At 32.8% G+C, this 18,661-nt stretch overlaps 1 protein-coding gene across 1 annotated transcript; it reads left to right on the top strand.

Annotated features, from left to right (window-relative positions):
- Window positions 1-6,294: 6,294 nt before the first annotated feature.
- On the top strand, window positions 6,295-14,899 carry LOC111906202 (pollen-specific protein SF21). The gene is made up of 11 exons (XM_023901930.3): window positions 6,295-6,447; window positions 9,045-9,144; window positions 9,243-9,340; window positions 9,546-9,634; window positions 12,214-12,274; window positions 12,375-12,461; window positions 12,572-12,649; window positions 12,746-12,808; window positions 13,663-13,718; window positions 13,815-13,950; window positions 14,452-14,899. The coding sequence occupies exons 1-11, from the start codon at window positions 6,388-6,390 to the stop codon at window positions 14,689-14,691; spliced, it is 1,068 nt and encodes a 355-aa protein (XP_023757698.1). The 5' UTR covers window positions 6,295-6,387; the 3' UTR covers window positions 14,692-14,899.
- Window positions 14,900-18,661: the final 3,762 nt, after the last annotated feature.

Raw genomic sequence — 18,661 nt, 5'->3', positions numbered from 1 at the left:
CTTTGAAAGCTACGATTGCTGATCGAATTTTGAAGTTGCATTGGCAGCTATATTTATTAGACTTATCCAAGAGAGAGACTATTGGATTAGGTGTCTAAGCCCATAACTATAACTAGGATGTACTTGACCCGATAGTAGCATGATCCGTTTGGGTTGCCTTCACCAGTGCAATTTGATAGGATGGACTTTTGAGAATAAGGTTATTTGTGATTTATTAATATATTATAAGTATAATATATTAATTGAGAAATCATATTATTTAATTAGTATTGATCAAGAATTAATTTAGTGATCAAAAGAGAGTAATTAAATATACATGGAATGATTAAGTAAATCAATGATTCTTATAGTGTGGGCCAATGATCCATGGTTAATTAGGATGAGCTAAACCAATATAATAGTCCATGGATAGTCCATGGAGGTTTAACCCATGCAGCCTAAGTAATATGAAAGGTCATGGTGCATTAGGGTTTGCATGGATGAAACCCTAGCCTTGGTAACACTTTAAAAGCACACCCCTAGAGCCAAAATCAGTTGCCCCATTCATTCTAAGAGAATGATAATCGATTTTAAGCTATCTAGCCTATTCTCTCAAGTCTCCTCTTGCATTTCGTGTTTGTGACACATTAGAGGCATCACGCTTAAGGTGCTAAAGCTTTCTAAGGCCAATAACTTCAAACTACATAAGAGGTATTCATCTAACTATGAGGTTTATGTTGTATATCCTCTATTGTATGCTAGTTAGGATGTATGCTTTGGAAAACTGAAATTGCATGTATAATTAGAGAAAACATAGATTCAAAGCATCTAGGGTTGCATGTGCACCAGAGGAGTGTTATAGTGCTTAAAACCAAACATATCCGTGTTTTTTTAGGATCGCTCCTTTGTGAATGGTATCTCTGCTTTGGTTTTGTTTGATTCAGGGCTACCCGATCCTTTATATCTCTTGCGCTCAACAAGAGGTTTTTCGATGCTCTGGGAGAGTAGGAGTACCCACATGTGATTGTTGATGATTTAGTGGTTGTAGTGTTCACCCTCAAGATTTGGCGACATTACCTCTATGGGGTCCGTTGCACTATTTACATGGATCACAAGAGTTTGAGGTATCTGATGGACTAGCCGAATCTGAATATGAGGCAGCGTAGATGGTTGGATGTGGTGTAGGATTATGATTGTGAGATCCTTTATCACCTAGGGAAGGCTAATGTGGTGGTCGGTGCTCTTAGCTACAAGGCAGTTACTGCTTCGGTCAGGGATGTATGTTTGAGGATGACAATGATTACTCCACTCTTAGAGCATATTCGAGAGGATCATGTTGAGGCTATTAAGGAAGAGCACTTGAAGAATAAGCACATAGTGGGTCAGGAGGCTTTCTTTTATTATGATATTTGAGCCTTATTTACCCTTCATTGGAGGGTGTGGGTTCCATACTGGGGTGGTGCATGTTTGGTTTTGATGGAGGAGGTGCACAAGTTGAGATTCTCTATTCATATCGGAGCGACAAAGATGTATAGAGATTTACGAATTGACTATTGGTGGCCACATACGAAGCGATACGTGGACTGGTATTTGGAAAGGTGCTTGACTTGCAGGAATTCAAGGTCAAGTGTTAGCGACCTCACGACAAAATGGAGTTGTTGAGTGTTCCCGTATGGAAATAGGAAGATACTACAATGTATTTTATCACCAAATTTCCTTGGATGGCATGTGAATTAGATTCGATATGGGTCATCGTGGACCGATTGACCAAGAGCACACATTTTATTCCAATCCAGAAGTGTATTTCGGCGGGGAAGTTGGATGATATCTACATTCGGGAGGTGGTGGCATGACACGGGGTGCTAGTTTCCGTCGTCTCTGATAGGGATATTTGGTTTGATTCCAGATTCTAAAAGAGATTCCACGAGGATTTGGGTACTCGTCTGCATTTCAACATAGCTTCCCACCCGTAGACTGATGGTCAAAGTGAACAGACTATCCAGACATTGGAGGACATGTCGCGGGCATGTGTTTTGGATTTTGGCGGTAGTTGGGATACGTATCTTTCTTTAGCGGAATTTTCATATAACAATAGTTATCACACCAACATTGATCAACCTCCTTTTGAGATTCTATATAGGAGGAAATGTTTGGAAATGTTTGGCTGAGGACATTCATGTGGATGACCTTCTGAATTATATAGAGAGACCAGTGACGATCCTTGACACGAGGAAGAAAAATTTGCAAAATAAGGTTGTGGACCTCGTGAACATCCAATGGCAACACCAAAAGAGTTTAGAATGGACATGGGAGCCGGAGGATGAGATGAGAGAGCATTACCCCAAGTTGTTTAAGGTGGCAGACTTCGAGGACAAAGTTTAATTCAAGTGGGAGAGAGTCATAACACCCGGATATTGAGGTAATTTATTTGTAATTGAAATTATCCTTTTGAGGGTTGCCACAGTGTGGTGGAGGCACCACCATGACGTGGCGAGGCGAGAAGGATTCGAATGTTTCATTTAAGCCACCATGGCGTGGCGGTATTGCTCATGGTGTGGTGGACGGTTGATGTGAAATGTAATAGCCCAAAAACCAGATAAAAATATTCATTTTTTAAAATAGAAATACAATCGTAATTTGTTCCCGAAAATCCATTACATCATATCGTATCAAATATCATAGTATCAAAATTAATAAATGCGGAAATTGATGGAGAGTGAATGCTATGCCATCAAGTGGGGCCCTTCCCCTTAGTACCGAAAGTACCTGAAAACACCCAAATAAACTATAAGCAAGAGCTTAGTGAGTTCTCAAAATATCACCTAACATACAACCACATAATACCATGCAACATACATAAAGTTTCCATGGGTTACCCCCATGGTCTTTATCTGGAATGCCATGGGTTACCCCCATGGTCTAATATCCAAGTGCCATGGGTTACCTCCATGGTCTTTACCTGGAATTCCATGGGCTACCCCCATGGTCTGATATCTAAGTGCCATGGGTTACTCCCATGATATTCACACAAGTGCCACAGGCTACCTCCAAGGTCTTCATACAGTCAATTCATATCAACTAACAATCCACATATCAGATAATAGGATGGCATTGGTGCCTTCAACCCATTGATATAGTGAGAAGACTCATCTCAGTCTGCTGATAAAGATACTACTCGTCTACCGGTCCGAATATCACACACTGAATATACACAAATTAATCTAATTAGAATTAAGTCATAATTTCAAGGCGTAGGCCAAATCCGTAAGACCAAACTCCTCCAACAAGGCCTAAAAGTCTTTCTTCATTAATGGGCTTAACATCCATGGTCCAAGAACAATAATGGGCCATAAGGCCCAATAGGCCCGACCATGCCACCTATGGACCAATAACAAGTTCAAGGGCCCATATACTCAAATAGATCTAGGCCTAAGGCTAATTAGGTCCCAAATGGCTCAAAAGCCCAATAAAAGTCCAAAATCCACTGGAAGCATACACCCAACATACAACCTCAGTACGCTTAGCGTACTAGGTTCTTTGGTGGTACACGCAGCATACAAGATAGTATGCCCAACGTACAAGCAATTTTTGCACATAAAGCCATTAAGTGCTTAATTCATGAAGCCACTTCATCCAATTCCAGATCTTGGTTATTCTAAAGGTCCTAAGGCATAAAGTTGGCAATTTTATGCCTGTGCATGCCATATAGGAACCCAACACCTTATTTTATCCATTAAGACTCCCTTTAAGACCTTAAACTCATGCATGGTGCCATAACAACCATCAATTTAGCATTTTTATGCTTTTAACATGCCAAGGGAACTCAGATCTAACATTTCTAGCCTCTAGAGTTGCTCAAACTCACAAGAGAGGATCCATGGACCAAAAATGGACTTATAACCAAACCCTAACTTAAACTAACAAAAGGATAAGAAAGGTTTGGACTTTTTACCTCCAAAAATTCCCAAAATTGAAGTAGATGTAGGATTTCAAAGCTCAACCACGTCCAAAACTTGATCACCACCTTCTCCTTCTTGCAAACCCACTAAAATGGACACCAAAATCACTTTTAAGATCAAGAATCACAATCTCTTACAAACTAGGATTTAGGGACGACAAGAGGCAATGTAGGTTGTTTAGGCTTAGGTCCAAATGACATAAGAGTGTTTAAATAGGGTTCATGGACCAAAAATTAGGGTTTTGTCTTAAGCCACATACGCCTCACGTATGTGGTGCATGTCCGCGTCCAAACCACCCTAGTATGCTAAGTGTACACATATGTACGCCCATCGTACATAAGGACCTCATTTGCAAAAAAAAATTTATTCCAAGGGTTAAAGGGTAAATACCTGCATTCCGAATGTTACATGAAAACCCTATTTTTTTGGGTTTGCTCCTTATTTAAAGGAATGAAGAGACTAGGGTTTGATCATCCTTAGCCTCCATTAACCCCCTCAATCCCTAAAGAAAACCCTAATCACTTTCCTCCATTATTGAGCTAATTTTAGTGTTCCTTGAAGCTAAAGAAAGAAGAAGTAGGAAGAAGGAAGCAAAGATCGAGAAAACAAGTCTCTATTCTTTACCTTGGCACACTATTAGACCTTTGTAAGTGTCCAAGACTCGATTTTTATCATGCTAGGTTGCTAGATCCTGAGTTTTGTCCCATAAACTTCTTGTTCTTGTTTGTTGGGATGGTGAGATCTCATAAAGTTTGCAACTTTATGAATCTCTGGGACATTTGGTGTAATTTGTGCCATGGATATGGAGTTTGGTTGATTTTTCAATCCATGCATGTGATTTAGGTCATAAACCCTCATTTTGACGTAATATGGGTTCAAGACATGCATTAGACATGAATGTCTATAAAGCACCAACTTTTAGGTTAGTTTTGGTTCTAGAATCACTTTGGAAAGGATAGATTTCAGACCTTATGCTATAAGTGCTTATTGGTTAAGTTCTTGCATTATTAAGCCTTTTGGGACTTAGAGATTTGGGTTTGGGACCTTTGGATGGTTCTAATGGATAAAGTTAGAAACTTTATCCTTCAAGATCACATTTTGGACCAAATCTGAGCTTTGGGGCTCTTGGAATCGAAGAAAACAACTTAATGCATTAAGTTGTTGGAACCTCGACAACCATGATGTGGTCCAAGGTTACAATGACATGGAGGCTGGGATTTTACCGACTATTTGGTGGTATACGAACTACGGCGTAGCCAAGGAAGACCATGTCGTGTTGGTTGGTTGGAGTCAACATTAATCATTGATTTTAACCGTTGACCTTTAGGGTTGACTTTTGACTTATGGACTTTTGTCCAATTGTTAATAGGTGGATTAAGGTTTTGCCTTATGTGATTATCTGAGTGGCGTCTAGAACATGTGGGATTTTAAGGGCGAGTTGACTTTCGAGCTGCTTTGCGAGGTAAGTTTGCTCGCTACACTATAGGACATTAGGGATTGTATCTGCTTGTAGTCTTTGTGACTCCTGCTATATGTGTTGTATGCCTGTTTGCTATATATATATATATATATATATATATATATGTGTGTGTGGGGGGGGGGATAGACCCTGTATAGCCTTGTGATGACATATGAGTTGAAATAGGCCACGAGGTAAAATAGACTTGGTACAAAAAATTTGGTTCTAAATTTTGGGATGTACATGGACGATTGATAGGGATTGATGATATGAAAGGGAATACATAAAAATACCATGGCATGGGTGTTCTTATTACTTATATGGATTACATAAATGGTATATAAAACAATAAAAAAAGGGCAAATTGATGATCATTCTACATACATATGATATGACGTGTATTTTTAAAGACATTTGTTAGAGAGACCAACCATGTAAGAAATTAAAACTATATAATTAACCTTTACTTAAAATAAATTCCAATGAGAACTATTAGTGGTATTTGTTGCTTCCATAGGGACCATTTATATAATTTTGTGTAGAAACTTTATTTATGCAAAATATGTAGTATTTTTTTTAAAGAAAATTGGTTCATGAGAGTGTCTTGCTTTCAAGTCATCAATCGTCGCCGACCAAGCACAGGGTAACTCCGATCACCCTTTAGTAGTTCCCGTCTGTAGATTTAATTACTTTAACAGCAGGCATGCATTTCATTTATTTTCCACAAAATTATTTATATCTTGATTTGCAGTTAGATCACATATATGTATAGAGAGAGAAACCACAAATTCATTGAGAGAAAAAATGGGATCGAGAGGAAGACCCGCTTCGTTGTATATATATAAGCCACAAATGCTTGCTTCTTATAAGATGATTGATAATTTTAGAGAGAGAAAATAGTACCCAACATAAGGACGAAGGTAGAGAGAGAGATCGAGAGAGGGAGAGGAAGGGCTTCTTGAGTTCCGTCGGACACAGAAGCCGTCGGCCATGGCCTATTCCCGTCCTTCCCTCTCCGTGGAAACGCCAACTATCCATCTTGACGGGAAGGTTTGTTTTATTCATTTTCTATTTAATTTATGGAGTTCTAAATTCAAAGTTTGTGTGATATGATCAATTTATAGAATATTTTTTTCGAATATGAACTCACATATTACACAATTTCCTAATCGCATTTTGTCAAATACCTATTGGATACCTTTTTGAATATGAACTCACATATTACACAATTTCCCAATCCCATTTTGTCAAATACCTATCTGGATACGTGTTTTGAAGACTTATCATTGAGACTTGAATGATCATAATTTGATAATCGGTTGATAGGTTTTATATACTGTTTTCATACTTTTCCTTTATTATCTTTATCCCGCAAACAACCTCACAATATACGTGTGCCAATTGGTTTCGCCCTCCCATGGACTCATCAGGGATGCTCCTGACAAGTTGTCTAACTATTGCCATGGCTCCCTGGGCATTACTGAATCTGTGCATCTTCTGTACAACCGATTGTTTAAACCATCTAGAAGCTTCCACATAGTACTTGCTGACAAAATCCTGCTTTCACACTCCTTCTCGAGTACACTTGCAGATAGACTACTCCCATCACACCATTTCTTCTTTGAGGTCTGCCTTAACTAAGATTTGATACCACTTGTCACGGGGTGAAAATTTGACCCGTGCGACAATCATCAAGGTTCAACTAAGCTGTTTTCCAGTCCCGTTGTGGACATATGTGAAATTAAGAAGTAGTTTAAAAGTAGGTTAGATTTGCTGTTAAAAAAAATAGAACACACTAGTTATTAGAGAAATATATATAATTCTATTCTTGTAATTATCTAGTTATAGCGATAGCATTAGATTAGGACTTTATTTTCCTTATATTTATCTTACCCTCTTTATATATAGGGATGTTGAGAATTCAATTAGGCATGAGAAATTATTAATCCTTTCGTTGTATTAGAGCATCCGTCGACCTACAGCTTCGACTGCGGGGGACTATTAGATAATTATGTATGATTCTATTTTTGTAATTATGTAGTTATAATGGTAGCACTCTATTAGGAATATATTTTCCTCATATTTATCTTACCCTCTTGTATATATACGGATGTTGAGAATTCTATAAGCAATGGACAATTACTAATCCTTTCACTAGTGCTAATATGGCCCCATTTGAGCGATCAAGTAGGTTAACCAAATGACACTTCTTCATTACTCGATCAACACGATAATGGAAAATCTAGGCCGTTGCACTGTGCTCTTAATTATATCTATCACGAACAACAAAAACCAATCTCTTTTATCTGCTCCTCATTTTCATATTCCTGCTCCAAATTCTACCTTCCTTTGTCGTAAATTTTGTCATCAACTCCTTGAAATCTACCTCCATATCACTCTTGTTAATGCTGCCATCCAATCTAACAGCCTTATTAACTCCACTCGTGTTCATCAAACAAGAATTTTGAGATATTAATTATAATCTTTCCCTTGTTTTCTAGATGAAATGTATGTGTCCCCTTGAATCTTTATGATGTTTTGAAAGATGGCAGTGGGCTTCAGTGCTGGGTACTGAGGCATTGACTCAAAGTCACTAAACCGACCAAAATATAATTCTTTGATTGGAAAAAAATAGTATTACTAGTTAAACCATAAAACAACTCAAAATTTATTTATTTATTTATTTGTAATTTTCCCTAGAAAAGTGAATAATTTTGGTAATCTGTACCCAAAACGGATTGACTTGGATATCAATTCGATTTAATCTACTTTTTTGAGCCCTATCTAAATAAAAATGGTAATTTGTACCACTAAACCAACAACCAGGGTATCTAAAGTTCTAAATCCTATGTATGTGTTGGTATATATGGATAGAGCACAAATTGAGTTTCCTTATCATATATACATCTGATAACATCTTTGAGCTATTTGAACTCTCGAAATCAAACTTGCATTATCGAGCAGAGATCTTATAATTCTTATCGAGCTTCAGAGTGCGTCAAGAAGATATTTCAATCTATTAAACAGAGTTTGGGATTAATCTTACACAATCGAGAGTGTTCACACCATGAAAATGCAACATACTTTGGGTCAGGGTTTATCTTGGAATCATACTCTGAAAACATACATATAAGAGGCAGTGGTTTGTAAAATGCCTGTTTTGGGGATACAAAAACTACTGGATCTCCAAAACAGGCAACCTTCAAACCGTGACCCCTTATATCAAAGTAAGTCTTACAGTAAGGTCCCAAAAATGAAACCTGACTTCGCATTAGTTACATTTCCATGTCATTTTCCCTTTATTATAACCCATTTTGTGTTTTTGGAACATTTTGTTGGACATTTCAGTTTTATATGCAAAAATACTAGGTATTTATTGTATTTCCATTTATTCGGATCTTGTTTTCACGTTGTTTCTTTCATTCATTCTTATAATCTTTCAAGTATTTGGGATACTCATACTGGAGTTGATGTGTTGAAGTCAAATGTTACAATTTATAGGAGGCAGCAGCATATAAGTTGTTTCCATTAATAAAATAGATAACATGAAAATAGTAGAATCTTATATTGTCTATAATGATTGACAATAAAGTTAGACCAAATTATTATTATGTCAAAATTTTTATTGTGGTGGAATCTTAATGCAGGAACATATCATTCGGACTGGCTGCGGTTCTGTGTCTGTTACCGTGTATGGAGATCAAGAAAAGCCACCATTGATTACCTATCCTGATTTAGCTCTAAATCGTAACCAACACTAAATCTTCTCATTTTTTTCTTGTCTTTTGTTGCTTTATTTACTTTTGATTGATCTTTATTATTATTATTATTATTTTTTTGTGCAGACTCGTCATGTTTCCAAGCACTATTTTTCTGTCAACATTCAGCTTCGTTGCTACTCCAAAATTTCTGCATATATCACATTACTCCACCCGGTCATGAGGTCTGTTTCTCAAATTTTTGTAAAGTCCGGGTAATGGTGTTTAAAAAGTATTTGAGAAAATATGGCACATGATGGAAAAAGTAAAGGACAAATTTGTAAAAGCTTACCACTTATTGTTGCATTTTCATAACTTCCTCTATTAATTCGTTCTTTATGTATTTACATATTGTTAACATAAATGGGGTTTGTACAAGAGTTGTTGCAGTTAGGAGCTGCAACGATTTGTATGGATGATCCGGTGCCTTCTGTTGAGGATCTTAGTGATCAAATTCTTGTGGTCCTCAATCATTTTAGGTAATCACAATGTTAAATCTTGGTGCTTGTATTTTATCAAAACACGTTAGAGCAACTCATTTAGAGGTTTCTCAAAGGTTATTAATATTAAAATTAGCTATTAAAGTGTTTTTTTAATCCTTGGGAGCTTGTTTTTGTTTTGGTAACATCTGTTAACCATTTATCATTCACTTTTTTTTTTTCGTTCACCCCTCATTCAATAATATTGTATATTCCTCTAATTATATTCAAACTTCAAATCTCTATTATTTTTCGAATATTAAATTATGGCCAAATTCCATAAAACCATTGTTGTTTGAAAATTTTCCCGACTAACCACGGGAAGTATTATTTTCATGTAACTATTAAAACTTTGACTTTCTCTTCTTAAAAACCACTATATAAAACTTTGAATTTTATAAATACAATTGTAGTTTGGAACTTGTTCCCTTTAACCACCCGAGTATACATATATTTTTTTTAAAGATTTAACCATCAAAGCTTTGAAACTTAAAAAAGGCAAACCAGAAAAATTTTTGTGCCATGGTTTTTTTTGCGATCATTACCAAGCAACCCTTATAGTGGTTTTTATGGAGAAAAACAATCTGTGATCAGTGGTTAAATCTGAACTTATTTTATTAAATATTCTTTAATATTTGGTTTTAATATCCAATATCAAATATTAAATTTGTAATGATTATATAATATTTATATTGGTTTTTTATTTTACGACTATATAAATAATAATTTTGTAATCTTTTATATTTTCAGAAGAAAAGCCCGATTAAATTCTTCCAGTATTGTAAAAAACTGCAAAAAAATCCTTATATATTGGTCTAATCATCGATTTAGTCTTTATATCTTTTTTTATTCAATTAAGTCCCAAAATCTGGTAATCATATTCAATTTAACCTTTTTACCTGGTCAACAAGTCATCCAACTTTCAAAAATTACACTTTTGGCCTATATTACAAATTTTATTACAAATTTGTTCCAAAATTTACACTTTTGGCAAAGATTTTAAATTTTATTATAAATTTGGTCTAAAATTGACTCATTTGGCCTAGATTTTAGAATTTTGTTATGAATTCATCATAACTTTAGTTTTTTACAACATTTTTTCTCAAAAAAAAAAAAATTGAATATGTTTTTTCTTTAAAAAATCATATTTATACAAAAAAGAACATATTTTCACATAAATAATATTATATTTTCTATATAAAAACATTTTTGTATACGAAATACGTATTTATAAAAATAGGTATTTATTAAGCACATAAATATATACAAATCCATTTTTATAAAAAAAAGTTGTATACAAACGCATATTTTACGGAAAAAAATCTATACAAACACCTATTTTGTTATAAATACATTTGTATACAAACACATATTTATAAAAAAAATGTATACCAACAACTATTTCATAGTAAATGTGTATGTGTTGGGTGTATACATATACACTAGCCTTTTATCTGCGTCAAGCGATGAGTGCGAATAGTTTCTTTCAGTATTATCTCTATTCGGTAACAAGTATGATTGGACACCCAACTTTGACACGAAGGTAATGAAAAGGTAAACTCCTAACAGTGAAATCTAATTTGTTTTGGAAGATGGTAACTTATAACTTGGATATTAACCAATATATATATATATATATATATATATATATATATATATATATATATATATATATATATATATATATATATATATATAACATATTTGTATACATTTGTTTATAAAACGTGTTTGAATATATTTTTATAAAATACGCGTTTGTATAAATTTTATATATAAACGTGTTTGAATATAAATGCGTTTATTATAAAATAGGTGTTTATAAAAAAATATAAATATGTTTTTACAAAAGAAATGTATACAAACACTTATTTTGGTGCGTATAAATATGTTTTTTACAAACTATATTTATAATAAAATAGATGTTTATATACATTCTTTTTTGTAAAATACATGTTTGTATATTTTTTTTTTATAATAATGGATTTGTATATATTTATTTACTTAATAAATACCTATTTTTATAAATAGGTATTTCGTATACAAAATTGTTTTTTAAAAAAAGTTTTTATATAGAAAACATAAGATTTTTTATGTGAGAATGTTTTTTTTTGTTTTGTTTTGTTTTTTGTTTTTTCATTTTTTTTGGTATAAATATGATTTTATAAAGAAAAAACATATTCGAATTTTTTTTTGAGAAAAAAAACTTGTAAAATAAAAATTAAAGTTATGATGGATTCATAAAAAAATTTGAAATGTGGGCCAAAGGGGTAAATTTTGGACCAAATTTGTAATAAAATTTAAAATCTAGGCCAAAAGTGTAAATTTTGGACCAAATTTGTAATAGAATTTGAAATCTGGGCCAAAAGTGTAATTTTTAAAAATTAGATGACCTGTTGACCCGGTAAAAGGGATAAATTGAATACGATTACCGGTTTTTGGGACTTTATTGAATAAAAAAAAAGATATAAGGACTAAATCGATTATGAGGCCAATATTTAAGGATTTTTTTTGCAGTTTTCCTGTATACCTATGTAACTAATAAACTTTCATGATGTTAAGTATTTTGAGTTTCCCAGGCTCGGTTCAGTGATGTGTATGGGAGCAATGGCGGGTGCGTACATACTTACACAATTTGCGGTATGATTTCTTGTTAAGTTATTGATACTTACAAAACTGATTTTTAATTTGTTTTCCATGTCTGAGGATTTTATTTTATATATTATTATTATTTTTGCAGATAAAGTATAGTGAAAGAGTTACCGGTTTGATACTTATATCCCCTATATGCCGAGCACCCTCTTGGAATGAATGGTTTTACAATAAGGTTAGTTTTTTTTACAACCCATAATGACTTCTGACCATGGTTGTAAGTATAGACTGATGGACCATGTTTCATCAATCAACAACTATGTTTAAAAATTCTTTTATTTGTAGTTCATGTCAAATTTGCTCTATTATCACGGTATAAGTGATTTGTTGAAGGAGTTATTGATTCACAGATACTTCAGTAAGGTATACTCAGACTTCTTTCCTTACGATATTTTTGCTCAAATATCTTTCTTTATCTTATATGATCTCGATCACGAGATGCTTTTTGAATAAAATCAGGAAGTTTGCGGTAATATTAATCTAGAAGTCCCCGAATCAGATATAGTTCGATCATGCAGAAAGGTTAGTTTTCTGACGTCGCTTTGATTCTAAAGGTTAATTATGGTTCTTCTTTGGTAAATTTGAAGATTCAGGTAAAAAACACCACTCTCAACTTCACGATTGATATAAGATCTTCGAATTTTTGAGTAAAAATGAGAATCCTGCGAGAATTGCATTGTTTGACTTTGTATAAATGCAAAGAAATAGCAAACCACCTTCAGTTATTTTTTTTTATTATAACATCTTATTTTCATTTCATTTTATTATAGCATTGTACTTCATTTTTGTTTCTTATTACAACATTTTACATTGAAAAATCTATCAAATCACAGCATTGTATTTTTCTAATATACTAAACTGTAGTAGTGACAACTGCTTTGTATTTGGATGACATGGCTATAATTGGGAAATCATTCTTTAAAGTACAACCTAGAACAGAAAGAAATGAAAGTAAGATGCTATAATAAACAAATAAATAAAAGTATGTTGCTACTTCTTGTAATTACTTGTTTATATAGTAGTAAAATACCTTAGCTGCCTCTGATAAATATCATTGATAAAGTAGTAAATAAGCTTATGGTTGAATGGGTAATTTATAATTTTTTTTTTGAAATGCTTCAATTCTCATGGGACGAAGAAAGTAGACATTGTGCTATTTGTTCTATCGATTTTGTGGTTCCCATCTTCACCACTTCAATTAGACGGACAATCATATCTTTATTCTGTGTGATCATATAAATTAGATTCTTCATTTTCGATCCATTTACCTAAACACAAGTGGATTTGAAACATCCTAAATTGTTTTATCTTTATAATATGGTTCTATAATCATATTTAATACACTAACCGGACTCCATATATTTTTTTCCCTACAGTCATTGAATGAGAGAGATAGCATTAACGTATGGCGGTTTCTTCAAGCAATCAGCAGGTAGTAGATACATAATGAGTCACTAATCTTTATCACACTTTACAAAAGTATTTGTTCTTCAATTTTTAAGATGCTAACTTTATTTAAATTTGGTAGGAGACGAGACATCACCGAAAATTTAAAGAGTCTTGAATGCCGAACGATCATCTTTGTTGGCGACAGCTCTCCGTTTCATAATGAAGCTCTTCACATGAATGCAAACTTGGGTAAAACATGTTCTTCTTTTGTTGAGGTATGATTCTTTTGAAAATAAATGTAAATATTCATAATTATGCAAATAATTATTTATGGATAATAAAAAAGATAGGCGAAAGTTCATAAATTAAGCCTCGGGGTTCAAGGTGAACACATTGTGATTTACCTTCGTATGTTGGCTGTGGGACTGGTTGATGGGGGATGATAAAAGGGTGATAATTTGGTAAAATATGAATTCATACCGAATGATTTTGGTTGGAACCAATAATTTACATCCATTTCGCGAAGGAACAATGGATTCCTCTATGTAAGAGAATTGATCTTTCATAAGAGGAGGACAAGGGCATTTATTTCTTTTGCATCGAAGAGATACCTATGACGAATCCTCTTCCTCCTTATTCAACCTTTTTGGGAAATGCAAGTTGTTTAAAAGTACATCACTCTGACTTCGTCCAATGTACACCAAACTGAGTACAACCTATATTATGCGTGCTGCCCTTTTGTGTGTAACAAACTAGACCCGTAAATTTTGATGAAGGTACATGCTTGTGGATCAATGGTGAATGAAGAACAGCCTCATGCAATGCTGATCCCGCTGGACTCTTTTCTGATGGGATATAAATGGTACAAACCATACCGGTTCATGGGCATCCCGAGGAGCCCTATTGGTCCGCGCTGCATTGCTCCCGAGCTTCTTTACCCTGAAAACATGGGAGTGAAGCTTAAACCAATAAAAACACGTGTATCTCCTCTCCGTCCTCGTACCCAAAAAAGTTGACACTTCCTTCCTTTCTTTCGTCCAACATAAAATAAATGAGAAAAAAACAACATATACGGCCGCTGTATACATTATGGGTATTTTTATATATATGGAAGGGTAGGGAATTACATGTATAGATACAGAGTAGAGGATATTTCATTTATAGATTTTATGAATCTTAAACTCTGTATTTTGTGAAGATGAAAATAAAATCATGCCTTCCTAATTGCAATTGTTACAAGATGTTGTAATGCTGATTTGTGTGTCACGCATTTTCTATTTCTTTTTGGTCCAGGACAACATAAAACTAACTGTTACCAAAAGACAGGCAAAATACACACTTAAATGGAATCAATCTTTGGACTTTGGCTAAGGAAAATATACTTGATAACACATAATTATAAGTACATATTAAAAAAATCTATATCCTTTGTGGATACCCTGAGGCCGGAACTTGTATTATAGGTTGATTGCATATAGTAAATAATAATGAAAAAAACTATTATAGGTAAAAAGCATAAGTACATTGTTGTTATAGGTAAAATATAAAGTATATTGCCATTTTAATAACGAGAGTAAACAGTTGCTGTTTTTTGCAGTTTACCCTATTTTCTAAAGCATAAAACCCCAATATTTTTTAAACCTAGATAAATAATTATAAACCACGTATGCTTTTGAGATACCTTGAACGATTTTTACGTCGATTCTAATTTTGGGTGATGAAATAACATCATTTTTAGTTTTCATAGGTTTTAGGCGGTGTGTATCCGTCGTCTTATGCAAAATGGCAACACACTTTAAATACTAAAAATTAATTAACTTACAACGTAGTGCCATTATGTTCGTTTTAATTTTACTCATAAACATAAATTTCCTTGAATTTATAATCTAGAATAAATTTCTTTATAAAAAAAATTCGATTGATATATAGGTGAAAATTTGTAAACTATGTTTTTAATTACAATAAACATTTTGTTGTACAAATAACTTATTCGGTACAAGAAAAAGTGCAAAACTAATATAGTACAATACTATGAGTTGGTCTGTATTATACAAAATCAAAGAATTTAATGTCTAGCAGGATAAGCATAGTTGGTAAAGTGCCCAAGGTGAGAGTTCAAGTCACGTTTGGAACAGTGATGTAGATTTAGTGGTTATATATATATATATATATATATATATATATATATATATATATATATATATATATATATATATATATATATATATATATATATATATATCCGGTAAGAATTTTTTTTTTTGTAGGAAGGTAAGGAATTTTTTTTCTACATATTTTTTTGACGAACAAAATAAATAAATTACTAGATGATTCATTTGTAAGATGATTCACAAGAAAAAATTCCCAAAAAAACATCTTTATGATTCATTTTTAAGTAAATTAAGAAAAAATTCATTTTTATGACAATTTTAGTGAATAACAACAAAATCATTGTATAAATGAATCATCGAGATGTTTTTTTGAGAATTTTTTCTTGTGAATCATCTTACAAATGAATCATCTAATGATTCATTTTGTTTGTTCGTGAAAAAAAATATATAGAAAAAAAACTTCTTACCTTCCTACCAAAAATTTCCTTCTTATTTGATCTTGACTCTCTCTCTCTCTCTCTCTCTATATATATATATATATATATATATATATATATATATAGGCTTAGGTTATTTTGTTTTTACTAAGTATTGTGTGCCAAAATGCACAGATCTGGACCAACGGATGAAATTAATCAATGGACATGATTTGAGAGTATGATATTACAATGGGGTAACATGTACCATATAATCACACAATTTTTAGCAAAAAGGTATTTTGGACAAATAACTACATTTATAAAAGGAAATTTTTGGATTTTTAGGGATGATTAATTCTCCTAATTTAAAAAATAAAATCTGAATTTTTTAATTAATTCAATTTAAATTTTACCGATTTTATTTTACCTGAATATTTTTTGTTAGAATGATACTCTTTCAGAATTTTATTCTAATAGAATATTATTGATGAAAAACAAAATTCTTGAATCATATGTTGAAAAATAACAAACATTCTAATATATTCTTATACATCTAAACTTAAATACAAATTCATACATATTCTTACAGACTAAAAGTCTTATACATTTTAATATAATATAAATATTCTAAAAGAATATCAACAAAAATGAATAACATTCTTAAAAAATAACAGCATTCTGCTAGAATACTCTCGTTCTCCATGTTTTCTTTATTTTCCACATCAATGGCAGCCCCTTCAAAGCCTAAATCCAAAAAAAAAAAAAACATAATCAACTTTAAAATAGTATAACTTTCAGTATATTCTAACAGAATAAAACTATAGTTCTAACAGAATGTGTTAGACATTAAAGACTTTTAATTTATTCTAATAGAATGTACTCGAGTCACTTGATCAAGTATTCCCCGAGTCATCTGATCTAAATTATCGACTTAATCTAATTACAATGACTACATTGTAGCTAACACAGAGGAAAATACTTTGGAAAAAGGTCAAATTATTACAAGTTAGAATGTGGTAAATATGACAGTTCAAAGATCACAAATGTTTCTAAACAAAGAGTGCTAAAAATACAGCTGTAACATTGCATGTTCGAAGGACTATAACTAAACCAATATTAATCAAATTTAAATGACTTCTGAACCTAACTTGGAGCTAACACAAAGGAGAATATGCATAAACAAATTTCATATCATTCCAAGCTAGTATGAGAGAGATATGATAGCTCAAATATTAAAAAAAAAATGGCTGAAATATTTGATTCAAGCATTTTAACAAACATTTGGCGGGCAAATCAGATGCACAAGTCTTTATTTAAATCATCGTAGTCATAACTCATATCAAGAATCAATTAGTTGTAACTTGTACGAATTCTGAGTAGTTAACAACCATTACCAAACGCTCGTTCATGTGCTTCGTAGATTCAACTTCATAAAAAGCCCAAAAGCTTAAAAAAAAATAAAAAGACGGAAGATTGATTACATATGATTACCATTACAGACTGTTATTGCCTGAGAAGATGGGGAATTAAGCATAAAAAACGATGATGAAGGGAGAACAGTTCTTCCATGACTTCTGGGACGATCAACCGAAGATGACGATGGAGAACTCGAAGATGAAGTGAACCGATTTGAACAGCTCCTTAGTTTCGTTTTAATTTCTGCTTCTGGGACGATCAACCAAAGACCACGACTTTAAACCCTAGAAAAATCAATTGCCTTGCTGCTACTAATCCAGAGAGTCCGGCGGGTGTAGACAATGATTTTTAGAGAAAAGGGGGAATCGATGATCTAATTTAAGGGATTTGATCCATGAATCAAGGGATTTAATTTTGGTTATTATTTACTTTATATGCAAAATTACATATCTAGCCTTATCTTGATTATTTAAGAATTAATTTTTTCCTGAATTCCTATTGGTGCATTTATGCACACAATAGTTGTCAAAAACATTTGAACCTATCTCTCTCTCTCTCTCTCTCTCTCTCTATATATATATATATATATATATATATATATATATATATATATATATATATATATATATATATATATGACGATTGGATCTGGAAGAGGGAGACCTTCACCAACACCAATGAAGGCTGGAATGGCAAATGGTAGATCCAATTTGTTTTCTGGAAGGTCAAGAGGGTATAACAGTAAGGTGGCAGCATCACTATATTAACATATATACCTCTTTGGTTAATTTGCTTGTGAAAAGGGTCTTGTATTGTGTGTGCTGGGTCAAAGGTCAAATACGGAAATAAGTGGATTGGTCTTTATGTTTTTGAAAATTTGAACAGTTTTGACAATGTGTCTTTAATGTGGTTCACTCTAAACCAAAATAAATTTAATATGTTTTTTTTTCAATCTTGCTGACTTCTTAGTAGCAAGTATTTTTAGGCGATTTTCAAGATATTGTTGCATGCAACCAAACAAGAGATGCAATAACGAAAAA

This window comes from Lactuca sativa, chromosome 7 (assembly GCF_002870075.4).
Source record: "Lactuca sativa cultivar Salinas chromosome 7, Lsat_Salinas_v11, whole genome shotgun sequence".
Taxonomy (NCBI): Eukaryota; Viridiplantae; Streptophyta; class Magnoliopsida; order Asterales; family Asteraceae; genus Lactuca; species Lactuca sativa.
Note: the sequence above shows the minus strand (reverse complement) of the source record. Positions and strands in the feature narration are given on the sequence as shown.